Source organism: Montipora foliosa, chromosome 1 (assembly GCF_036669935.1).
Source record: "Montipora foliosa isolate CH-2021 chromosome 1, ASM3666993v2, whole genome shotgun sequence".
NCBI classification, from domain to species: domain Eukaryota; kingdom Metazoa; phylum Cnidaria; class Anthozoa; order Scleractinia; family Acroporidae; genus Montipora; species Montipora foliosa.
In genome coordinates this window covers 14,214,138-14,238,002 of record NC_090869.1, presented here as the reverse complement: position 1 = coordinate 14,238,002, position 23,865 = coordinate 14,214,138, and the positions used below count along the sequence as shown (strand labels likewise).

The 23,865-nt window shown below is 39.2% G+C and overlaps 2 protein-coding genes and 1 long non-coding RNA gene across 6 annotated transcripts in view; 2 read left to right on the top strand and 1 right to left on the bottom strand.

Moving 5' to 3' along the window:
* LOC137989778 (iroquois-class homeodomain protein irx-4-A-like) overlaps positions 1-6,630 on the top strand; it is a 14,577-nt gene extending 7,947 nt beyond the window's left edge. Inside the window, exons 3-9 of one of the 4 annotated variants that reach the window (XM_068835499.1) lie at positions 200-287; positions 1,855-2,073; positions 2,254-2,381; positions 2,780-3,147; positions 3,564-3,899; positions 5,505-5,661; positions 6,023-6,630. In XM_068835499.1, the coding sequence (XP_068691600.1) occupies positions 1,858-2,073; positions 2,254-2,381; positions 2,780-3,147; positions 3,564-3,899; positions 5,505-5,661; positions 6,023-6,092 (1,275 nt within the window). In that variant the 5' untranslated portion in view covers positions 200-287; positions 1,855-1,857 and the 3' untranslated portion in view covers positions 6,093-6,630. Of the gene's footprint in view, positions 1-199; positions 601-1,363; positions 1,725-1,854; positions 2,074-2,253; positions 2,382-2,779; positions 3,148-3,563; positions 3,900-5,504; positions 5,662-6,022 lie in introns of those variants that run through there. The other 3 variants (XM_068835566.1, XM_068835456.1, XM_068835526.1) reach the window with 3 other exon arrangements.
* Positions 6,631-6,976: 346 nt separating this feature from the next.
* On the top strand, positions 6,977-12,817 carry LOC137975179 (uncharacterized). The gene is made up of 3 exons (XR_011117551.1): positions 6,977-7,085; positions 7,176-7,322; positions 11,593-12,817. It is a non-coding gene; the product is annotated as an uncharacterized lncRNA (long non-coding RNA).
* Positions 12,818-16,211: 3,394 nt separating this feature from the next.
* Positions 16,212-16,964, bottom strand: LOC138010111 (uncharacterized). Its single transcript, XM_068857069.1, has one exon. It carries the CDS (start codon positions 16,962-16,964, stop codon positions 16,212-16,214), a length of 753 nt encoding a protein of 250 aa, XP_068713170.1.
* Between the last annotated feature and the right edge of the window lie 6,901 nt (positions 16,965-23,865).

Genomic DNA, 23,865 nt, shown 5'->3' with positions numbered 1-23,865 from the left:
TCAAGAGATAAATACACAAAAGCCTTTTGAAATCCATCACCACCAAGTTCATTATGTGACAGAAAAGAAATTCTGTTAAATTCTTAACATAAAATTATGGCGTTTTGAAGTATTCTGAATAAATCAAAACCACGTTGTCTTAAAACTTCGTGAATAGCACGTGGTCTACTTGTCAGACGGCATCATTTATATCTTGTAGGGTATTGTTAGTGAAATATAAACAACATGATTCCAAGAGCCATGAACATTGCGGGTGTGGATTTAATGGTTTAAATCCAAGTGCTAAGGTCAGTGTCGCAAATGTTAAGTTTATTTTTTTTCCTCCATAAGTTTCCGTTCGCTGACGTTTGCCAATATACATCTCGGGGAATCGAAATGATTTCGTTTCCTTAAATAATCAAGACAAAAACAAATTAGATGTAGCACATTGCCAGTTAATTGTATAACCTGGACATGTTAATTGTCATATAATCGGTCGAATTACACCTAAATACATGTGTATGCATGTTTTACCATCCAACATAAATCATATTCCGAATTATACGGATACAATTCGTCGAGTTTTGTCCATAAACTCCCTGAACTCCTGTCCATACAACGGTAAGTTGTTTCCAAATTTGTGTTATTACTAAGGAAGAGTGGACTTTGCTGGCGAGAAAATAATATCTTAGCACAGCTGCGTTGAAAGATATTTTTAGGTTAAACTTGGCAAGAATTTAACTCCTGAAGGTCGATTAGTTTCCTTGAATAACAACATGTTAAAGCGTAAATGTACCAGCCCATAACATAAACTTGGATCAAGACGACTCCGTAAATATCGATCGCGAAATCTAACAACAAGAATAAGCGTGAATAGATTTGGGAACGGAACGAGATCGAACGGTATGTTGGAGAGCTTGAAGGCGATTTACGCTGTCGAAAAAGTAAACTTTCAGAATAAACAAAGCTGCAATAAGCTCGTTGGTTGGCAAAGGGACCGCAACAGCGCTTTCCTTTGAGATGTCATGTGGCGGTATTGAATGGCGTACAATCGCATTTATAACGCCGATAATAGCCAGAACAATCTTACATCCTTTCCTAGTGCAATCATTAGCTCGAACGGATGATCAGCAATCAGTTTTGTAAGACACAACAGCAAGCTTGTACACCCAGTGGGGCGGGGCAAAGCTCCACAAAAACACCCACTTGGGCGGGTTTTCCCTATCACCCGTGTCGATTTCCATGTTGGCAACAGACAATAATAAATGTTCGTCTAGTTAACAAGTCAACCTCTGCCAATCATCTTCGCTGGCTTACAATACAAAGCTTGTTCTCCTTTTAATTCGATTGGCTCAAACCAGCAAATGCTATGTCACTAAGTGTCAAAGCTGACGGAAACCTTGTAGAAACTACAAGATGAAACGATTGAAGATATTGTTGTGTGCTCTCAAGTGATCGCTGGTCAGTGAGAACCTTATGAGTACAGTACAAGTTAACGAGTCTATCGACTGAGCTACAATTTTAGTAGCCACATCTCTTATACTCGGCCTGACTCGGGCTAAGAAATAGCACAATAATTTTTTTTCTCTTGATAATTTATTTGCGTTTCGAGTGGTTCTGTTTGAATCTCTGTTTGCCGATTGACTAAGCAGCAGTCACTTGATGTCCGTGTTGTAAAATCGATGGCAAACTCCTCAACCACAAAGATTGCTTGTCCACAGTTTCGTTGCACGTATTCCTCGCAGGTGAGAATAGAATATTCGTATGTAATGCTAGTAATCGATCGCATTCGAAGCGATTAACAATATAAAATTCATCTCCGTGAAAACCAGACATGATTGATTGTAAGACTCGTCTCGATTTCTCGCTTTGCAGTTTATGCTCCCCGGTTCACAAACCTCTGCTTGCTGTGATTCTGTTCGTTCGCCTTTACACGACAGCTTAGCTTCGCGTTCTCTGTGCCCGTGTCAACTTGATCGAGTGCTACAACAAAGAGTTTCCACGATGCCAGTGAACTTACTCCCAAGGCCGACATTTAACGAGACTGGTTTCACAATAGGCGCTGCAGACCTTGCAGCTTTCTATTCACCCTTGGTAAGTTCTGGAATAATCGAATTTCAACTCGCATTTGTCTTTGCACGTCTTTCTATTCTCCTATCGCTGGCTAATTCTCTAGTCGAACTTTTTTTCTCCATTAACTTTAATTGAACGTAATCATAGAACACCTCGCCTTTCTCTTGCGTTCTATCATATGCTTTCCTCGTTTTTCAACAGGCTCGTCCGTGTGATATTAAAGAATGGCGCGATTCATGGTATTTGCAGGCTTCTGCAGCGAGACATCCCTTAGATGTTCACGGTTTTGAACCTCATTCACATACAGCTTGTCCACGACTTGGAGAAAGGTAAATATTCAAATTAACGGCAATGTTGTATTTTACACGTCCACTTGAACAAACCATTAATGTTTGACTCTGAACGTAGTAATCCTATTGAATGAATTTGGTTACATTTGGATAGTTTCAGCAATTCACACTTACTAAAAATCTCACAGTAAAACCTTAACTGCCTTAATTTTCAAGTTAGCTTTGGCGGAAGGAATTAGTTAGTATATAGATACACATTTTTCGGACCTATTATTGAAATACTGATACGGTAGAATATAATCAATTTTGGAAGCAAACAGCGATGATATTGTACACCGAAGAAATATACCTCATTCGTGATTTCCTCCACTGGCCTATAATATATAGTGTATGCCTCGTGGAATATTCGATAAAAGTGAAGTGTTTCTGCTCTATAGATTTTCACCCATCGATTTAGCGGCTGCCGGTGCAAGGAGAAAAAATGCTACACGAGAGACAACAAGCACTCTGAAAGCTTGGCTCTATGAACACAGAAAAAACCCGTACCCTACAAAAGGCGAGAAGATAATGCTAGCAATAATAACGAAGATGACGCTCACGCAAGTTTCAACCTGGTTCGCGAACGCAAGGCGAAGATTGAAAAAGGAGAACAAAATGACATGGTCGCCACGAAATAGGTGTGGGGAGAAAAAGGATGATCTTGATGAAGATGATGATGGTCCGAGCGATTCAGACTGCGACGAACAGAGCTATGAAGACGACAAAATCTGTGACACCAAAGACGAGATATCTTCTGTTAGAAAAGGTACTTTCTTTCACATGCTCCCAAAATGATTGTCTTCCCGATCAGTTTTCACTGTCACGAGGATCACCCCGACCAGAGTCCTTAATATTTTAAGTTCTGCATCTATTTTAAGCGACTTACACAAATGAACTCATGTAGAATATTTACCTGGGAGAAACTCTTTGTGGATCATGATTTAGGAATTGCGAATTGGAATAAAGATGCCAACGGGTTTTTGCGTTACTCGCACTGTTAAAGTAATGAACACGCCTTGTGTACACCTTATTTGACTGACTAAACTCATGCACAAATCAGAAAACTTTCGAATGTACTTGAAGAAGTATTTCTAATAGATACAAAAAATAGTTTGAGGTAGGGCGGCGGCGTACATCTTAATGAGAGACTCTGGAAAATTATCTTTAATATTTCTTTCATAGAAGAAACAGACAAAGACACGAGAAAGGGAAACATCCAGTTAAATACGGACGTCCAAGATAAGTCCGCCAAAAACAACATAAACAGTGTTGAGAGTTTACTAAGCAAGCCAACCAATCCGCTGATTCGCTCTCAAGACCTAAGAGCTGTACACTGCGTAACAAGCACCATCGAGCCGAACGTGCAAGATTCTCCGGTCAAAAGTCTTAGAAAATGGGTGGATGGATGTTTTCATGATACAACAGCAAGTCTTGTGAATATCAACCCCGTCCCTTGCGAGACACCTCCTTCAACACCTACGAACAGATCATCCACAGAAACATCTGTTATTACACCAGGTAATGAGAACTAGAAACCATTCGCTATGGACTCTCCGTTTTTTTTTTCCCACTGGCAGAGTCAAACCTTCACACATGCATTATGCGGCGGGGCTTTGACCTTCTAGTGAAACAAATGAACTTTATTTTCAGTGTTGCTCTTCAAAGAAAGATCTCCAGAAAATCATTGCTCTCTTGTGCCTCCGAGTTTTTTCCTTTTTCCTGCATTGAGCAACAAAAACTGGTTCATTTTCAGCTTTTGTTACTCCTTCGTTCCATAACGGTTCACACCTGAGCTCCTCCTTCTAATGATTTGAATGACGATATTTCTTGAAGGGATTAGTATTAAGAACGCGAAATTGGAAGATGGCCAAATTATTGTAACAAACCAAAGACTTAGCTTCGATTAATAACTGAAGAGCAGGGAGACTTAATGTGATATTAGTGAAGAGTCAACAGCAATAGACTTAATGTTTGCGAGATTTCGTTACAAGCATCATTTGTAAGTGGCGGTGTACTTTGGTGTTGGACTTGAGATGGCAAATTTCCATCTTTGTTTTCATTTTGACTGCAGGACATTGTTGTCCAGTCGGTAAGAACCTTTCCAGAGAGTTTAAAGCCCGTTAAATCGTTGATGCCGTGGAACAAATTTCGTTTAACGATTTTTTTTTACATTGTCTTTCGTTCGTGATGGATCTGCCTTTAATTTGCTGTGAGTTTATTGACTTAATTTTGAATAGACTCGAGTGCTTCAACATCGAATGGAAAGTTGGAACTTTTATATAGCCAACCAAACGAGAGTTTTAGACTCAAACACACGGAATGGGATAGAAATATGACTTATTGGGAACAAAACGTAATAAAATTGGCATTTTTTTGTCTTTATGTACACGTGGATCTGAGAAATAATTGTAGATCTGCTAAATTGAATCGTTTGAAATCGAGAGTTCTGTGATACCAGCAGTTTCGATTCAAGAGCACTTGTTCTTTGTCTGAAATCAACCATTCAAGTCTGGTTGATTGTTTATGAGAAGCAACGAGGCATTGCAGACCAAAACAAAGCAAACAAGATAGGATCTGAGTGGGTCGAAAAACCAGACCATTTTTTGTATTTTCCTCGATTCAAAACGGAGTTAGAATCTGGATTGGGGGGGACCTTTGCATCCACAAAATTGCTGTTCAGTTAACATGGTCTGGAAACAACGAACTTGAAAAAGCTGCAATAAGGAACAGAAGTTAAAAACTGGCTCTCAGCCTTCGTCTATTTTCTTGTATGAAATCATCCGTTTGTTGCGGCTGTCCTTGATTGTTTGTCGTTATTAGAATTTGGAAAGCGGGGAAAAGGGAAACTGGCCCGACACCATTTGGTTCGCTTCAAACTTTGTCTACCGGATACCCAAAAAAAAGATAAAACACATGACATCTTTTTCAATTAACAGCTAAATTAAAATCAACACTGGCTGGACATTCAGGAGTTTGATTTTACAAAACTAGAGAAATCTTGATTTTTAATTGCAAGGCGTGTAGTGTTTGTACTCCTCAAAAAATAATTGTCTTCCTCAAACGGAATTGAATGATTGTCTTTTGCGATTGTAATCTTGTCTTTTTTGTTTGTTCCTCTCTTAGTTCGAAATTCAACGCCTTCTCTCGGTAATACAGAGAAGATAGATACAAAAACATCTCCAAATCCATGTTCACCGACACAGATCGCGGATGATGAAAAAGCACAGAAACCAAAACTGGATGCAGAGAACGCCAGCGTTTACAATCCCATAATCACGAGGTAAATTTAAATAAAGCGGACACCAAAATAGCTAAAACTGAAGTGATCAAAAATCGTTTTTAGTCAGAAATTCAAGAGCACGTATCGATTAGGTTCTTTCATGCAAACGTAACTTCTTCATTAGAAACCAGAATTGAATGTGAACACAATACAATGGCACCCTATTTTCTTCTACGACCGTACAGTATTTTGCGAACGCAAACCTGTTACTTAAGACAAGAAATACGCAAATACGCACTTTGTTTCAAGCTGTTTCAGCCATGATGCATAAATTCCCCTTGAAAATGAGTGTATCGACTCATACGATTAAACAAAACAAAAGAGACTAATGTTTGTCTTTTTCTTTCTTTTGTCATTGCAGAAGTGTGGCGACGACCAACTATCGAGAAATTGATGCCGCTTTGGCTCTGACGACGCTATCAGCCCGATAGAAGAAACATCTTTAATAATAGAACTATAGTTTAACTACTGAAGTTGTATATAGAGAGAGAGAGAGTCCACGACGTTTTTAAACTGAATGAACGGAGTAATCCAGTCGTGTTTCCAATTTAAAAAAAAACATGTGTCCCAACAACACAAGGGACTCGTTGTGTGTCGTGTGGGTATTAAATACCGTCCATTCAATTTCTTCAAGCGTATGATTTATATTTTGAATCGCAGAATTTCTTTGCGACTACAAAGAGGTGCTAAAAGCACAAAACATTTTAAATTTCATTTCTTTGACTTTTGGACTAACACCAAGTGTTAAGAAGGTTTGCTTTATTTGTGCGGGATGTTGTCCTTTTTGACAAACGGGTTGTAATTCATTTGTGTTCCGAGGAAGAAAATGTTCAGAGATGTACTGAAAAGAAACAGTCTTAGGTTTACAGAGTGTACGATGGATGATTTAATCTCAAACGATGTGGATACAAGAGCATATTTGTCGCTAAAAGAAATAATAATTTTGAAATAAAACCCGTTTTCACGACATGTCTGAGTTTACTATTGTTCGCGTTGATAATGTGTCGAATATGAGATTATTTGACGGCAATTTCATCAAGGACTGTAACGGGTGAAGGATTATAAAAGACATGTTGACTTTTCAAAATCCCCAAACCAGATCGACAAAATTGTATTGAAGTAATTAAAGAGGAAAGATGCCAGATCTCCAGACGTCTGTTTTGCATAGATTGAGCACAGATACCGGAGACAATGGTGTCTGAAACCTGACATGAGAGCGCATGCTCAATAGCTTTTTGTCTCTCAAGAAATATTGTTAAATTTCCTAAGTTGAAAAGTTCAATTTCAGCAAAACATTTATTGCGGTCCAAATCATGTCTTGTCAGTCGCACAGATGTTGGTTTTCATGTTGAATGCATAGGTTTCAAGAAGATTTCTTGTCAAGATAAAGGCATTCAAAAGATCAAAATACTTAAGTATCCTAGGTCGAAAGCCGTGTTTCTGGTGGTTGTCAGATTTTTCTTGGCAGACTTCGTGGGGAAACTGATTTTTTTTCCTTATTTTTTCCGGAAAAGGCGGTCAGAGAGTTGCTATAGCGATAAAAACACTGGCGCAAACTGGGATGAACAGGTTTCGGTAGAAAGAGGGGCGCTGAATGGAACAGCCACGCTGAACTTTAGAAGTAGGTTATGAAACAACAGCACGAGGATGTTTTGCACAAGGTCAGCGTAAATTTAACCTGTTAACTTTGTGGATGAAAATTCTAATTCTGCTAATCTATTTTCCTCATCCGGCATGCTGTTTTAAAATAGGATTGTGTGCAATTAACGAAGTGCACGCATAAAACGTTTTGTGAAATAGATTTGAAACACTTTGTTGCATTGAATGTTCCCCGACTTGTATCCCATTTGACAAAGTACTTCCGTTGCCGTCCGTCCCCGCATTTAGTTTCATTAGACTCTTACAATCGATACGGAAAAAATATTAACAAAACATAAACATCATAGTCGTCGCAACAAACACCGAGTTTATTCCGTCGACTTTACACAGTCGACTGTCGTTTCAGTTTTGTACGAGGCTTACTGAGTGAACGAGGCAGGCAGTGTCCAGGCTATTATGACAACTTTACAAAAACTAAAAGTCGAATGGTCTTTTAAGCGAGTAAGTGTATGCTCAAGAATAACACAGCTCACGAATTAACAGTTCAATACTCTTCATTGTAAAACATCTCGATTAATGTAACGTATTATATTCAACATCAATATTTAACCAGCTCTTACAAACTTTCAAAAATTGGTTTTATTGAATAATTTTTCTTGAAAACAAAAATGAGCAAACAATTTTAATGATACGCGCTGTTCTGTACGTGTTTGTGAACCAAGAGTGATTCCTGATTGATACTAGTAGTATTAACACGGTTTAGAATAAATACACAGGTGATTATACAAAATCGCGCGCTCTCATTGGCTCGCTATCTCGGATTATCAGCCGATAATCACCTCCACGGACAAAATGGCTGCCAGTAGTCGTTTTGCCACTGTAAGTGAAGATGATTTCGCGTTGAAATGTTTTTTTTTTTTCTCTTTTTTGAAATAATCACCTGTGTACTTATACTAAAACAATTATTCGCCTCAGGCTCAGTGATTATTGGTGAATATTCACCTCGACTTCGTCTCGGTGAATATTCACCGATAATCACTTCGCCTTCGGCGAATAATTGTTAAATATTTAAGTGAATAATTATTCACTATCTGTTTAAACACAAATACACTGAAAGAGACATTGAATATCATTCAATGCACAGGTTACTTGTATATATTTTGAAAAACATATTTCTCCTCAGTTATTTTTGGGCTTCCGGATTCAACTTCATTATCACTACAAAGGAGTGGGAAATATCGGCTTCAGGGCAAATTTCACAGTTCTTTCCAGTTCTAACATCAAGTCATCAAGTCATAGGCATTTTTATTAACAACTATACCATAGCAATATCTCCTGAACCAAGTAATGGGCTTGGTGTTGAAGACGAATTATTTGTAGAGAAAGTTTAAAATTTCTGTAAGCAAGCCGGCTCTTATATACTCACCACCTTTCACGAGCTTACATCCACCCGCCGAAAATTCTTAAAACTGTCTAATTAAGTACTCTAGCCTAAATTCGGTGCAACCAGTACAGGTTAATGTGTAAGACCTCAGTACTGAGTGGGACAAAATTAAGAAGATTCGATGATTTATTCTGTGGTGTATTAATTACTGTTGGAATATAATGTACATAGTGCAAAAGTTAGTAAGCGTTTATGGACCCTCGAATTTCCCCGAAGGAAAAAACGATAAGCAAGGATGAAAGCCGGCAAGGGTAATTTTTACTTTAGGCAAGGCAAGGGTAAATTTCGTGGTGTAAACCATCAAAGGCTGTCTTACCATGCCAATTTAATTTTAGGTTTTGGGACCACGTTTAGAGGTTGACCCATTTTTGAAGAAATCGGTAAGGCAAGGACGAAAATCGGCACCTTGCCATTTTTAAAAGAACATATAAACGTTCCTGCTTGCCTTGAAGCCATTTTCTTTAATCATTCCGCGCATGTCACAGCTCTAAAACGCCTGCTTAGAAGTGGAAGTAGATTCAAAATGGCGGAGAAAGGCAAGTGGACTGACGAGGACGAAGGAAGGATTAATAGGCCTTTGGGCTGAGAAACCATTCGATTTTCCTTTCCCTTAAAGGGTTATGAGAAGCAACACTGTTTTTCTTCGGCAGTCGTAGTATCTCAATAAACGCTCTTTCCTGCTCAGTTACTCGTTTTTCTGTTTCTTTATGATTCTTTTCACTGCTTTGTTTGTTTTCCTTAGCAAGGTGGTTAAGAACATCAATGATGAATTAGCAAAATAGGCATGCTCTGTTACAATTCTAAGCCTTGCCTAGATCAAAATATCCTCGCCAAAAACAAACCTAGCAAGGATAAAAAAGTTTATATGTGTAAACAGTCCTTGCCTTACCAGAATGTTAGCTACTCTTGCCGATTTTCATCCTTGCCTTCCTGTTTTTTCTTGTAGTCTAAATGGGGCTCCATGTATACAAATTTCTACTGTGTATAAAATTGTTGCCATTGGTTTCGTTCGAGTGAGTGTGTGCGCGCTTGTAATATTATGGCTAGATTTTGTGTGTAACAAACGTCAAGTCCACTGTGATTCAACACCTTCGGGCCTAAAATGATAGGCTCACGAGATTGAAAATGTTAAAAAAAAGCAATAAATAACGACTATTAAAGTTATTCACCTTTTGGCGGGTTCATAGGAAAGACCTTATACAAGAGCATCTGTTCTTTTTTCAAAATCAGTCCAATAATTTAAGAATTAAAACTGATAACGAACTCTAAATGAATGAGCCGGCTAGGAAGACTGATTAAGAAAACACTTTAATTACCCCCGTTTTTAGTATTAAAAATAATACATGTAAAAGAAGTGTGTTTCACTCAATTGCTTTCTCCGGGTTCCAGCCAAAATTATTTTTGTACCGTATCGATAGCTAAGTATAGTATGATATTCATACTGTCTTTAAAGTGAAACGAAAGCAAAGGAAACCTATTGTTAAGCAGGAATGACAAGCGACGCAGATGTGCGGCAGTGGTGGGATCTCAGTGTTTATTGACCAGAGACAATAAAAGTAAACCACAATAAAATGTTGCTGGTGAAACTTGAAACGGGGACCTGACGTCCAAAAGCGTTACAACGAAGGCGCCAACGAAACCGTGACTTCATAATGATGGAGACGGTGTACCGTTACTTAAACACGCCGGATAATGTTCGAAAGCACAAAATAAACTTTCCGCGATGGTATCTTTTTTGTTTTTATTCCCGGCATCTTCCACGCCTTGGGCAATGTTACAAATATAACGTAAGGCTGGTGATGAAGTGAACAAAGAGAATTGATTCAAATTAACCGTTGTATGCGGCTCACCCTGCTGACTAAAACTAACTTCATGTGGCTGTTTTGCAGAGCACGGCCCGGGTAAGAAAAGTACAAATGTAAAATGCACGCAGCACGTGCAGTGCGGTTTGTTTAAAACAAGTATGTCGTGGTCAGTTTGTCTTTGTCGTTGGTGAGCTACTTTCAAATCGATTTCCCTGTACTGCATCGATTGGTGTTGTGTTTGGAATGGTTACAGGGTGAAGTCTATTGCATAACATGCAAAATAAGACCCTAATCCAAGCGTCCTTCTTTTCATCTTGCTAGTTTTACTTAGTTGATAATTTGACATCTACATGGCAAGAAACAGCAGTAAGAAAATATATTTCCATGATGTTTAAGGGATCATCCTCGTTGGGAAACTCATCACTGATAATATAAAACAAAGAAACAAAAGGGCTTCTAAGTCGTAAAACATGTCAAGTTATTAAAACTGGAGGTAAACCTGAAAATAGCTTGTAATGTTTTCTGAGCATCTGTGTTTGAAAGGCGGGAGACAGACGCGGAGAATCGCTTCCGATTAACCGGTACAAAAAAAAAACGCAAAAACGAAAACAGGGTTGTCTTTGGACAATATCTTTGGTTTTTTTTACTTTACTAAAGGGAGAAAGAAACAACAGCTGAAAGAAAAAACATCGGAAGTTTTGGATTGGCTTAAAAGATTCCTTTGTGTGAAAAACGAGTAGGAAAGCAAATTACATTTTGTGCTGGTAATGTAAGCCTGTTTTTTAACAAGATTGTGGTCACTTTATATAAACGTCATTTTTTTCTTGGATTGAAGGTAATAAATTTTTCTAACATCCCCCTACCTATACGACATAAGAATTTATCTTGAACTCGCTTTATCTTAACTTCTTATTTGTTCATTGCGAATTATTCGAATTTGGAAGTCTTAACATAGTAAAAACAAAATTAGAACAAGATTAATGTAATGACAAATTACTTTTGTGTTAAACAGATCAAAAGGTGCAACTATAACAATGCCGAGGCCATATGAGCCTATCAACTTTTCATCTATTTTGCGTCTAGACAGGATTTGCCACTGTCAAATATCGATGTGTGTTGAAAAGCAACTCCCAAAACGACATCTCAAGCACAAGATTACAAGGACTTAAGAAGACTGGCGTATAACAAGATTGAAAAGCAGTTTTGTCAGTGAAGATTCGACTAAATAAACTTAAGGTATCAAATCGAGGCACCGTTGAACTCGCTTCTGTCAGTTTTGTTTAAGTTGCCCTGTTCTTCGGTCTTGCGCAATAAAATTCTGAAAACCGTCAACAATTTTTCACTTCACATTATTTCAGCGTGCAATGACAACGCTATTCTACCAGCTCGCGAGGAAGTCAACTCACATTAATCAGGAAATGTTTTACAGTGTTAAAAACAAATGTTCTAATTATTTCGAAGGCAAAGTGGGCACACCCATCACTGACAAGTGGCTAGACAGTTGTTTACGGTGGTCCACTTGTCCGCGAAATATTTATGTCGAGTAGTAAGTACCAAGAGCGTTGAAAGATGTCAAAAAGTAATTTAAAAAACCGTGAGAAAAATAGTAAATTAAATGATGGCATTTATGAAGGACAGCACGAGGTCACCAATTTCATCGAAGGAGACACGTACTGAATAAGAACGAATCACGAGTGAAAAACAGGAACATATTATAACCAATATAACTTGTGTTACTGAAAAACTATGAGACTGTGCTATCCTGCAGGCAGGCTGATTTTCTTTTGAAGAATTTAATTGATGTTAAGGCGCAGCCACGTGAAATATTCGCTCGCTCCTTGGGGTCAGATATATCCCCATAGTCCGTTCGTGTTTTTCTCTGACTGATTCTCATTCATTCATTCATTCATTCATGCTCGTATCCTCAAACTTCGGTTTTATAAGATTGTTTCTTTCACTACCCTTCTCCTTAGCTTTCAAAGCGACTGTCGGACACACTTCAATAATCCGCGATTATTACCAGTTTTCACTGTATTCAAAAATAACTTTTTGTTCACTCGAAACGTTCGCACAGGAAATTTCCTGTTAGTGGCCTGAGAGCTTGACATTTGCTTGTCTTAGACAGTCTTTATACATAACAAGCTGAACAAGGTGGTTTTGGCTTATTTTCTCGTTGTTGATCGAAGTATATCATGCAGCAATAGGCAGAATGGATATAAAGATTTGAAATTTGGAAAATATCACAAGTCACCTGTGTGCGGGGAACTCGCATCACTGTGACAGTACCGGAACACATAAGAACACATAGCTTTACTTGAGTGAATTAGGACGGAACCAACTTACTCTGGCTTTGTTATCGAGGGAGTGCCGGAAGGGAGGTTAACTATCAATAGAGTTATTTCAGTAGAGTTATGACTTATAGTTAGAGTTAACGACTTCCAAAATCCTGAATTCAAGATTTTGGTCTGCCAAAATCCTGAATTCCAGTATCTTGAATTCGGGATTTTGGCAGTCCAAAATCTTGAATTCAGGATTTTGGCAGTCCAAAATCCTGAATTCAGGATTTTGGAAACTTAATTAACTTCAACTCTAAGACATAACTCTATGAAAATAACTCTCTATTAAAGAATATCTGTCCCCGCCGGAAGGTAAACATGTAACTGAAATGCGCAGTCTAGTACGTTATGTAAGTAAACCCTAACCTTGACAAATTGGGCAAATTACATAACCTACTAGACAGAGCCAGGATTGTACATCTTACGAACAAAGGTTCTTTTCGTTAAAAGGGAATGAAATGTAAAGGAAACGTGGGGACTTATTTAATATGCTATTGAGATAATGTCTGTGAATTTTGACGATTAGATCCAAGCCACAACGACCGTAAACAAAATTATTAAATTTCAAACAAACCTTTGTAATCCGACTTTAATACCGTCTGCACCCGTTGCTGTATAATTTTAATCCACGGCATGGAAAGATTTCTCTGTAATATCCCATTTTCGGACGCTTTGTCTTTGCCATGACCTAATTTTCCTTTGGATGAATGATGATTAAATGTTGCGTAGATTTATAAAGGTTTGGCCAAAATCCCAGACGTTTAATTTAATTTAATTTAAACGGTGTTTGCCTCGCAATATGGCAGTGGAAAGCACGAAAACTGAGGTCTATTGTTCTGAGGGCTAAAGGTTGAACATGCAGCTTCCATGCTGTCGTAAATTTGTACCGACCCGTGTCTGTTTTCCAAGTTTGGCTTAGAACCGGCGGATCTTTTGGAAAACTTGTAAGTAAAAGCTACTGGGAAACTTCAAGGGCAGAGAATTCCCTAAAAATCGGTCTGTGTAGGATAGCGTTTTACAAAAATAATAAAAATACTTGACCCAAGGATTCTTTTTCGAAAACTTCAAACTTTCCTTACGCTTATTCCTTCAACATTTTTGCAAAAATACGTGACCATCATAAGGTCCATGAAGTCAATCCTATCACAGAGCTCGTAATATACTGTACACACGGCCTTTATTATGCATCTTTCCTGATTTATAAACGAATTTCCTTGAATACATCACGTGTCTTAATTATGTAATATCTACTGGATTCTCTCCCAAACGGATGACCTGGACCTGTTCAAACTCCTCTACAAAAGAAAAATTATCCGGCTAAACGAAGTCGATTGTTAAAAAAAGTCAAGAAAAATGGTATAAAGACGAGCTTACTAGAGGCATATCTAAAGCTGTTCCTCCGAATACACATGGTAATAACAAAATCGGACAGGTGTAGTTTTGTTTAAGCGAACCAGAAAGCCTCCTGTAATTTTTCTGGAGTTGCCTCAAGACACTAAAGCCTTTTGTAAACAGGTTAACTACACAGCTATCTCCCCGTAAGGCTATCAAAGTAGATTCTTTTTAATTCACAAGTTGCTCTGGAATTGAGGTAGCCTGCGTTTCGCGAAACGTCCCCAGCGGCGAAGAGCGAAGGAGAAACGGATGCTTTCGCAGGCTAGAATTGAGGCCGAATGTCCCTGAAATTACGGTATATGTTTGCCAGTAGCAAGATACTGTGAAAACCACCGATCTGTGGAATGGGCCCGAATTATTGATTGACTGTCCCGCCCACTTCAGTTAAACATTTTGATGAAATTCCTGGCATACTGTATTTCGTGGACTGGATTGGACTAGTAAAACGCGGACTTGTAAACCCCCCAAAAATGTTAGCTTTATTAACACGATCACCTGCTATTTAAAGAACCTCTCAATTGAAAGAAGTATCAAAACTCCTCACATTAATATATACATGATAAAAAATGTTTATAAAAACGTTGAAACTGATCTAGATAAAAATTATTAAAAACTGAATTTTCGACTGCAACTGCGGTCTTCACCAGAGTGACTAAAATATGCTGTTCGAGAGTAATATGCTAAAACTAAAATAAGATGTTACTTTATCCCCTAGGGCTTCAATAATGTCTTATAGACAGAAGGGAATGGCTTCCGCTCGTTCACCGCATTTTTGTCTATTGTGGAGTGCCATGATTCCAAAACGATTCTTTTGTGCCAATTATTGACATTCTTTTCTAGAATTTCCACATAGCCAGTGTCAATGTCATGGTCAGTGGTTTCGGCGTGATCTTTTATTGCCGACTCTTTGTTATTATTAGTTCCTGGTTTATGCTCCCCGCCACGTGAATTCCATGATCTCTTTGTTTCCCCAATGTATGTGAAATCACACGACCGGCATTTAACCTTGTACACAATGCCATTTGTTTTCGTTTCTTTTAGGCGATCCTTTGGTTTCCTAAAATAATGGGCGAGTGTTAAAATAGGCTTGAAAGCAGTTTTTATGTTCGCTTTGTTAAATACATTTCTGACTTGTTCTGAAACGCCCTTTACGTATGGCAAGGTAGCAAAAGTTTTTGGCCGCGTATCTGTATCCTGTATTTGGAATGCAGCCGGTGGTCTGGGGGCCCGACATTTCTCAATGAATTTATCTTTATAACCATTAATTTAACTTTGCGATGAACGCTAACAGTAATGTTTCCCGATCTTTCTACTGTGCTGCGTGTGTCAAGAAATGCGATGGTTTGGTGGTTTTGAGATGAGACTGATGGAAGTTCCACCGTAAACTGTATGTTTGGGTTGATCGAGTTGAGATGGTCGTGGAAAACTTGGATGTCTTTAGTCTTCAAACAAGCACTCGAATCATCCACGTATCGTTTCCACCACCGTGGTTTGATATTTGACGTGTTGAGAGCGATTTTTTCAACTTCTTGCATCACCAATTCTGCAATGGCGGCACTAACCGGTGATCCCATCGCACAGCCAAATACTTGATGATAATGTATGCCTTCGAACGTAAAATAACTGTTCGTCAGTACAAACGTCAGCAAAAACATAATCTGGCTTTGTGTTAGTCGTGTGTGCAATTCCCATTCATGAATCTCGCGTAACGTCCGGTCGACAATATCCAGTGCTAGGTCTACTGGGATGGAAGTGAAACTGAAGTGCAGAAACATCAAAAGACACGATCTGTTCGTCCGCCTCCATCGTTTGGTTGTTAACAAAATCCGCATATTCTTTAGCATTCTTAACACTGTACTCATTGTTGTTTTGCAAGAGTTTCAGAATAGAAGCCAGGTATTTGGATAATTTATAGGTCGGTGAGCCGATACAGCTGTTGATGGGACGTAGCGGGATCTTTATGACGGCGTCTTACGGTACCGTCAGATGATCGTCCGTCGGCTGGAGGTTAACTTTGTGCACTTTGGGTAGACCATACAAAGCAGCTGGCGTCGATTCGGATGGCCTGAGTTTCCAGTATTCGCTCTCAGTCAGGTTCCCTTGCTTTTTGAGCTCTAACAATTTCTTCTGGATTTCGGTCTCAACCCGTGAAGTTGGGTTACGTCTTTTATCTGTTATTGGCTTGTACGTGTTTCTGTCTCGAAGCATTTCGTTGATTTGATCTTGGTAATCAACCCTGTTCATAACGACGGTGCAATTGCCTTTGTCAGCTTTAATCACCAGAATTTCATCGTCGTTTCTCAGATCTTTTAAGGCTTGTTTTTCGTCCCGGGTCAGGTTTTGTTCTGTTGGCGCTTTTGCCTTTCTCAGCATACAAAATACTTCATTCCTGACTTCATCCTGCTGGTCTCGTTGGAGGTTGCTTATGGCTGATTCGACTGATGCCAGGATTTCCTTAGTTGGAATTTGCTTGGGCGTTATGGCCAAATTTAGACCTTTCCTCAGGACGGATATTTCATTCTTGGTTAGTGCCCGATCAGAGATGTTTACCACCCATTTCTTTTTTATTTGCTCGTAGTTCCGCTTTTGATCTTTTTGCAGTTTTTGTTCGTGCTTACGTTTCACGATGTTCATGACAAATTCACCTCGCTCTGCGATTGCTTGGCGTAAAATGGAATAATGACTCTCACTAAGGGTTGACTTGACTTTGTGATGAAGCCTCATTTGGTCTTTTGACAAAACGGTTAGTTTGTTGTGACATTCGCTAATCAGAAGACGCAAATATCTCCAAACAGTTTTGTAGGCGATGTCCCACGCTTTTGGATTATTAGTCGGCGGTCTGGATAGCAGGAACTTTGGCAAGATCCTTCGGTCCTTGCTTTGGTGTAAGAAGCGCAAATGTAACTTCTGTCGAATTTGTTTTTGGCGATTACGCTCTAGTGTTCTTGCTGCATTTAACGTATCGACGTTGTAGGTGTTCTTGATTAACTTGTAAATACTTGATGGGCGATCAGTATCAGTTTGCGATGTTAGCGTACATCCCAAAGCAACTCATAACAACAAGTACTTGGATTTCGCGTCTCATAGCCCCGCCCAGAGCAAACGTGCGGTTGTTAAATGCCTGATAGACCGCGCAGAAACCATCCCATCCAATGACACAGAAAAAGATCGAGAACGACAACAAGTCATTAATGACTTAAAAATTAATGGTTATAGAGATAAATTCATTGAGAAATGTCGGGCCCCCAGACCACCGGCTGCAATCCAAATACAGGATACAGATACGCGGCCAAAAACTTTTGCTACCTTGCCATACGTAAAGGGCGTTTCAGAACAAGTCAGAAATGTGCTTAACAAAGCGAACATAAAAACTACTTTCAAGCCTATTTTAACACTCGCCCATTATTTTAGGAAACCAAAGGATCGCCCAAAAGAAACGAAAACAAATGGCATCGTGTACAAGGTTAAATGCCGGTCGTGTGATTTCACATACATTGGGGAAACAAAGAGATCATGGAATTCACGTGGCGGGGAGCATAAACCAGGAACTAATAGTAACAAAGAGTCGGCAATAAAAGATCACGCCGAAACCACTGACCATGACATTGACACTGGCTATGTGGAAATTCTAGAAAAGAATGTCAATAATTGGCACAAAAGAATCGTTTTGGAATCATGGCACTCCACAACAGACAAAAATGCGGTGAACGAGCGGAAGCCATTCCCTTCTGTCTATAAGACATTATTGAAGCCCTAGGGGATAAAGTAACATCTTATTTTAGTTTTAGCATATTACTCTCGAACAGCATATTTTAGTCACTCTGATGAAGACCGCAGTTGCAGTCGAAAATACAGTTTTTAATAATTTTTATCTAGATCAGTTTTAACGTTTTTATAAACACCTTTTATCATATGTTAATGGATACTCATCTCCCATCAAGTATTAATATATACAATACAAATAATTCTGCAAATAAGATTCATAATCTAATTTAATGTCATTGTAATCTCTGTCATATATTATTTTGTTAATTGATAGTTGTATCTAGAAATACACGTGATTGTATCACGGTGGGTGTGCAATAAAAACTGCATAACTTTGGAGAAGCGAGCCGACAATTTTCGTTTTTAACGCAACTAAGTTAAGACATTTTTACCAATGTAACAATCCTACATGCTACACAGATCTCTGAACAGTTCAACGACGTCATTAACAATAAAAAACGGTTTACCTCAATGTTTGTAAACGTATTGAAGGCTACTCATTGTACATGTTGCGTGACAGAAAGCAGGTGATCCGAAAATAAAACTATTATTATTGTTGTTGTTGTTCTCCTTATTATTATTATTATTATTATTATTATTATTATTATTATTATTATTATTATTATTCAACCGGCTCCTTAATGATTGATTCGATGAAACAAAATTAGGATTTTGAACTGGTGGTAAATAGATTTATTTCCCGGCCAAAACTTTTTAAATCGTTTGTAACTGGCGCGTATAAACCCCTTTTGTAGCTAAAACGTCAAACAGAGATTGTTTCGCTCGCTAAACCGTCGAAATAAAATAGCATAAAAACAAATGGACAGAATTTTTAAACTTGGCTCGGCATTAAGTTATGTGCTGTCACCTTCGTATAAAATTAGTTTTTTTTCTAAAGTCCGTTTCCGTTTAAAAACAAAGTCTTTAAAGAAATGAGGTCCGCGTTTTACTAGTCCACGTTTTACTAGTCCAGTCCAGTCTTCGACATACAGTATGCCGCTTTCGCCGTCAAGTTGTAGCTGAACAACCACAACGATAGAAATCACGAGTCCCGGGGGGAAATCTATAACTTGCTCTTGCCCGGCGAAGAGGTTGCTATGGACTCCCTGTTACGTCGAGTGCAAGAAAGGTTCCCTGATCTGAAAAGTAGCGTCGAACACAACACTTCTCAAGAATTTGAACTACTGACAGGCGAAAGTGGGCGGGACAGTTGTAAAAAGACCACGCAGACGTATGTGATAACACAACGTTTTAAATCAAAGAGTATTTTAGCTAATATACAAAATGGCGGACTAGAGCGGGAAAAGACATCAACAACACTAGTTCCAGTCCTTTTTCCGAGCATAATATGACATCCCTCCTCTTTAAAAACAGAATAGAAGTGACGATAGGACCAGAGATGGAAGTCCCCGTTGGTAGTCACTTCTTAACTCAATGGTAAATAATACAGTCGTTGGAAATCTAAATTGTTGTAGCAGGTAAAAACAAGTAAGCACGAACTGCAACAAATTTTAACTGGTGTAGGGCCTGGATTGCCGGTACAGTATAAACGAAGACTTCAAACGCTATTCCATGAAACGGACAGGTCTGATTACTGCAAGCCCACTCCTAGTCCGGTAGGTCTTGGGATCCTGACTGGTATCAGGGCCTCCGGAACTAACACCACGATCTCGTACAGGATCAAAAAATACTGTGAGATGCATTAATAGATTCTGGAACGTCGGAAGGTACATTGACTGGCGGATCATCAGATTCCAGCTCTGAGGGCTCATCTTCAGAATCAGTCACAACTTGTCCAGTGTCTATTTCGGCGGAAAAGTAAGCCTGACTGAGTTTGCACCTCGTACGATCTGGGTTCTGGTCTCTTGTGTTACTTATGATCCCTGGGAAACTTTTCTTCGTGGTCTGGTCTTGTATATGTGCAGGCTGCCCAACTGTCAGCGGAATAAGATTGTGTGCACTCCTTTCATGGTTGTGCTTTGTGAGCTGTTTACGCTCCGTCAGGCGCTGGGCAATCTTGTCTCTGTCCGGTTTTTGGTTTTCAATCTTGGTGGGAAGATTAGACTGAAGCTTGCGCTGATATATAATTCAGCTGGAGATGGGAGGTGTGGATCTATAGGAATAGCTCTTACACACAACATTGACACGTGTTGGTCCTGCCCAGATTTCCTAGCCTTGTCTAAAGTGCTTTTGACGGTCTGAATTTGAACTTGTCGTTCAATGAACTCATTAGATTGTGGGTATCTCGGGCTCGAAGTTATGTGCTTTAAACCCTATTCTTCGGAGAACTACTTGTAGCTGTGAGTCATACTGGGGGCCATTATCAGAAATTATGACTTCTGGTATTCCTTGCTCAGACATCACGCACTTTGGAAGCTTGACAATCATTTGTCCCGTGGACTGTCCACTTGGTATCTTCTTGATTATGAGAAATTTGGATTAATAGTCACACATGAGTAGGTGTTCATCCCCGTTCCATGAAAACAGATCAGTTCCAACAACCTGCCACGTGCTAGTAGGTATTTCGTGTCGTCTCCTTGGCCTGTGAATTTTGACTTTTTTGACAGATTTCACATTTCTGCACCCTGACCTCAATATCCTTGTTAATGTTTGGCCAATATACACTTGACGTTGCTCGTAGTGTATCTTTTCTGTGATGTCACCTCTTTGTGACTCTGGGATAACCACTCGTTCGCCCTTGAGAATCAGACCCAGTACTTCCTCAGTTGGGCTGGAACCTGTTGCTGTTTCTTTGGCCAACCAGAGTGGATGATTTCCCGCAGGGCTGAGAGTTCAGGGTCGGATGTCGTGTCTTGCTTAAGAATGTCCACTTGGCAGCAGAGAATCGCACTCGGCACACTGTCTGTAGATCTAATGATCCTTCACTTGGTAGGGGATTCAGCCTCGACAATGGGTCAGTAAGATGCATTTCTGTGCCAGGTTTGTACAAAACTGTTAAGTCGTACCCTTGTATTAGCAGCAACATTCTCTGGAGTCTTGGGGGAGCAGCTGTAAGATTCTTTAAATGAATCACCTCAAGGGGTTTATGGTCTGACGTAACTGAAATTCTTAAAACAGTTTGACTCTCCCGCCGAACACGTATTTCACCGAAGATTATCGTTGGGTGCCCCTGGAGTTGAGGGAAAACAACATGGCTGGAGCCAGCGATCGACTTTAGACAGGTGCACCCAACGACTGAACGTGTTAAAATTTGTCGGAATTACCTAAAATGGTATCCACAAAGCTTCAGAAGCTCGTTTAGTGAGTTTGTAGCTGCCCTACAAAATACTTATCTGTTTGGATGTTCTAGGGGAACGTCAGCTCTGTAGACATTTCTAGGAGGCTTTTTTGCCACAAAGTTCGAGCAAATCCTGACGGGTCTGATCAAAATCTTTACAATATGTAGTCGTCCTTTTCTTTAAAATATGGTTCAAACAAACGTTGGCGAAAATGATAGAAGTTACAAATCTTCAAACTTTATGCTCTTTATAATATTACAGTTGACTATTACGCAGCTCAGTAAAATTCTTAGCGTTCTTCAATGTGGTTTCGAAATTTAACGCATTCTTAAGCTTCAGAATCTTAACTACTTTTCCGAAATATCAAGGAAATCTGTTTACAAAAATGTCTAGAGTATTAGTGTCCCTCGAAAGTCTGAGTTGAAATATTCGAAATTCTAGCCCACTTTCCTTCCGAACAGATATTTACCGAAATTACTCGTTGGATGCCCCTGTTTAGAGAACTCAAGCAACGGCGATGTAATCTCGCCGTGACTATTTCAACCTTTTTTAATGTGACAAGGGTGTGCTAGTTCCTCAAGGACGACACTGGTCGGAGAGGCGTTTAATTCAGGGGAGAAAATAAAAAAATATCTTTAAGTGCTGATGTCCTTCATGACATTTCACGTTGTTGTTTTCATGCAGACGACGTTCTCGTTGCCGTCGCCGCGGTCGTCAATTAACTTGAGTTCCATTTTAAAGTGCAAACGGCAGCGGTCCATGCCTATGTCATTTTAAACCGTTGCATCCTACAAAGGGATTTTAAGAAAGTACCACGGTTACGGCGACGAAAACGTCACTTCAAAATATACGGTTTGAGCTATCTTAATATTTTACGACTGTAGACCGAATGCATAAATGGTGGCCAAAAATATATTCTTTTGTTTATTTAACAATTATTCCATGAGCGCGCGTTGGATATGAGATGTGTAATACCTCGTGGTCAGACAGACGCAGGCTCATCACAAAAACATTTCTTACCTTTTCGCGTATCTCTAAGCTTCGAAAGTGATCCAAACTTTCCACTAAAACGTTTTTCTTTTGCTTTATACCGAAAGAAATTTCGCTTTCTGGCGTAGACATTTTCAGTTTAGCAACGCTAAGCGCAATCATTTACCATATAAGGTCAAACTAAGGTATATAAGCTGATAACCGAGATTGAGTGAACCAATCAAAGCACGAGAATTGCATTATCGGAGGTTGAGGATTTAATAATTACTAATTAGACTAGCCTCGCTCTCAAGCAACATTTCTTTTGTATTTTGCAAACGAGGCTAGTGAGTCTAATTAGCACATAAACAAAAGGGTATTTTTTGGCCGCCATTTATGCATTCGGTCTATTCCATCACGCTTACGTTGTACAATATGGGCGAAGTATCATACAACTGAATTGGTACGGACGGATTTTATAGCAAAGAAAATGAAAGATTCACTGTTGTATACCCAAGTTATCGTCAAACCATTCTAAAATTGGTCATTTCAAGTTGTTGTTTTGACGAGTACGGAAGACAAATGTACAAAAATGCCTACCGCACGATCATTTTTCTTGTTTCAACCAATAATATCACTGCCTTGTGGCGTAGTCGCAACCTCGTTCCCAGGGTCTCTTTGACGACAATGAAGACCCTGGTAACGAGGTTGGCGTAGTCGTCGCTTGACCTCCCTAATAGCTTGATGCCGGTTGAAAAAGTACATCAACCAAATCAACCGAAAACGTTTTTTTTCCCAATAAAACACCCACACACACCAAAAAAACAACCAACCGAGGAAACTTACAGTGCGACGCGCCTTACCGTGGCCACCTAACAAAGTTTCTTTTACAAATTATCCGCCAATAAGGGTGTGCGAATTTGATTGACAGTCACGCCTCCTTGCAAAGTTCGTACGGGTGTAAATTGAACGCCGTTTCATGGGTTGTTGAGCTGACGTATTTACACGTAGTTGTCAAATGTGAAAGTTTGTTGGGTGGCCACGGTAAGGCGCGTTGCACTATAAAAGGGTTGATCCCAATAGAACATGACTTCAATCTCTTGAAGGATTTCTGAATATTGGCCCATAAACAATGAAGCTGTTGACAAGATCAACGTTTATTTCAGAGATGAACGAACCTTGTACAAACAAGTTACAGACGGCCGTATTACCTGAGAAGCTCTACGAAAAGAAGAACGAACAAATTATAAGCCCATACGATGTATGTTCCTTATGGTACGCACTAGAGTCGTGGATCACAAAGTATACGCACGCGCATTGCTTAATGTAACATACATACATATAAAAAAAACTTTATTTCATCTCGAATCTCAGTATAGCTACAAGAGATAATATCTTCCAGACATTACATTTATTAAAAGCTTATATGTATAACATATATGGATACATAACTAAATATATCATATTTACAGCTGCAAAAATAGAAATGCGGTCATGGATTCTCCTTTTAAAACCTGCAAACTCGGTGGTACGGATAAAATCAGGTAGCGCATTTATTTCACCACTTAGCTGATAAGAAAAAGGATTTGGACCATTAACTAGTCAGTGCTGGGTGTTCTGAGGGACAGAATACAATTTCTGCGAAGACCATA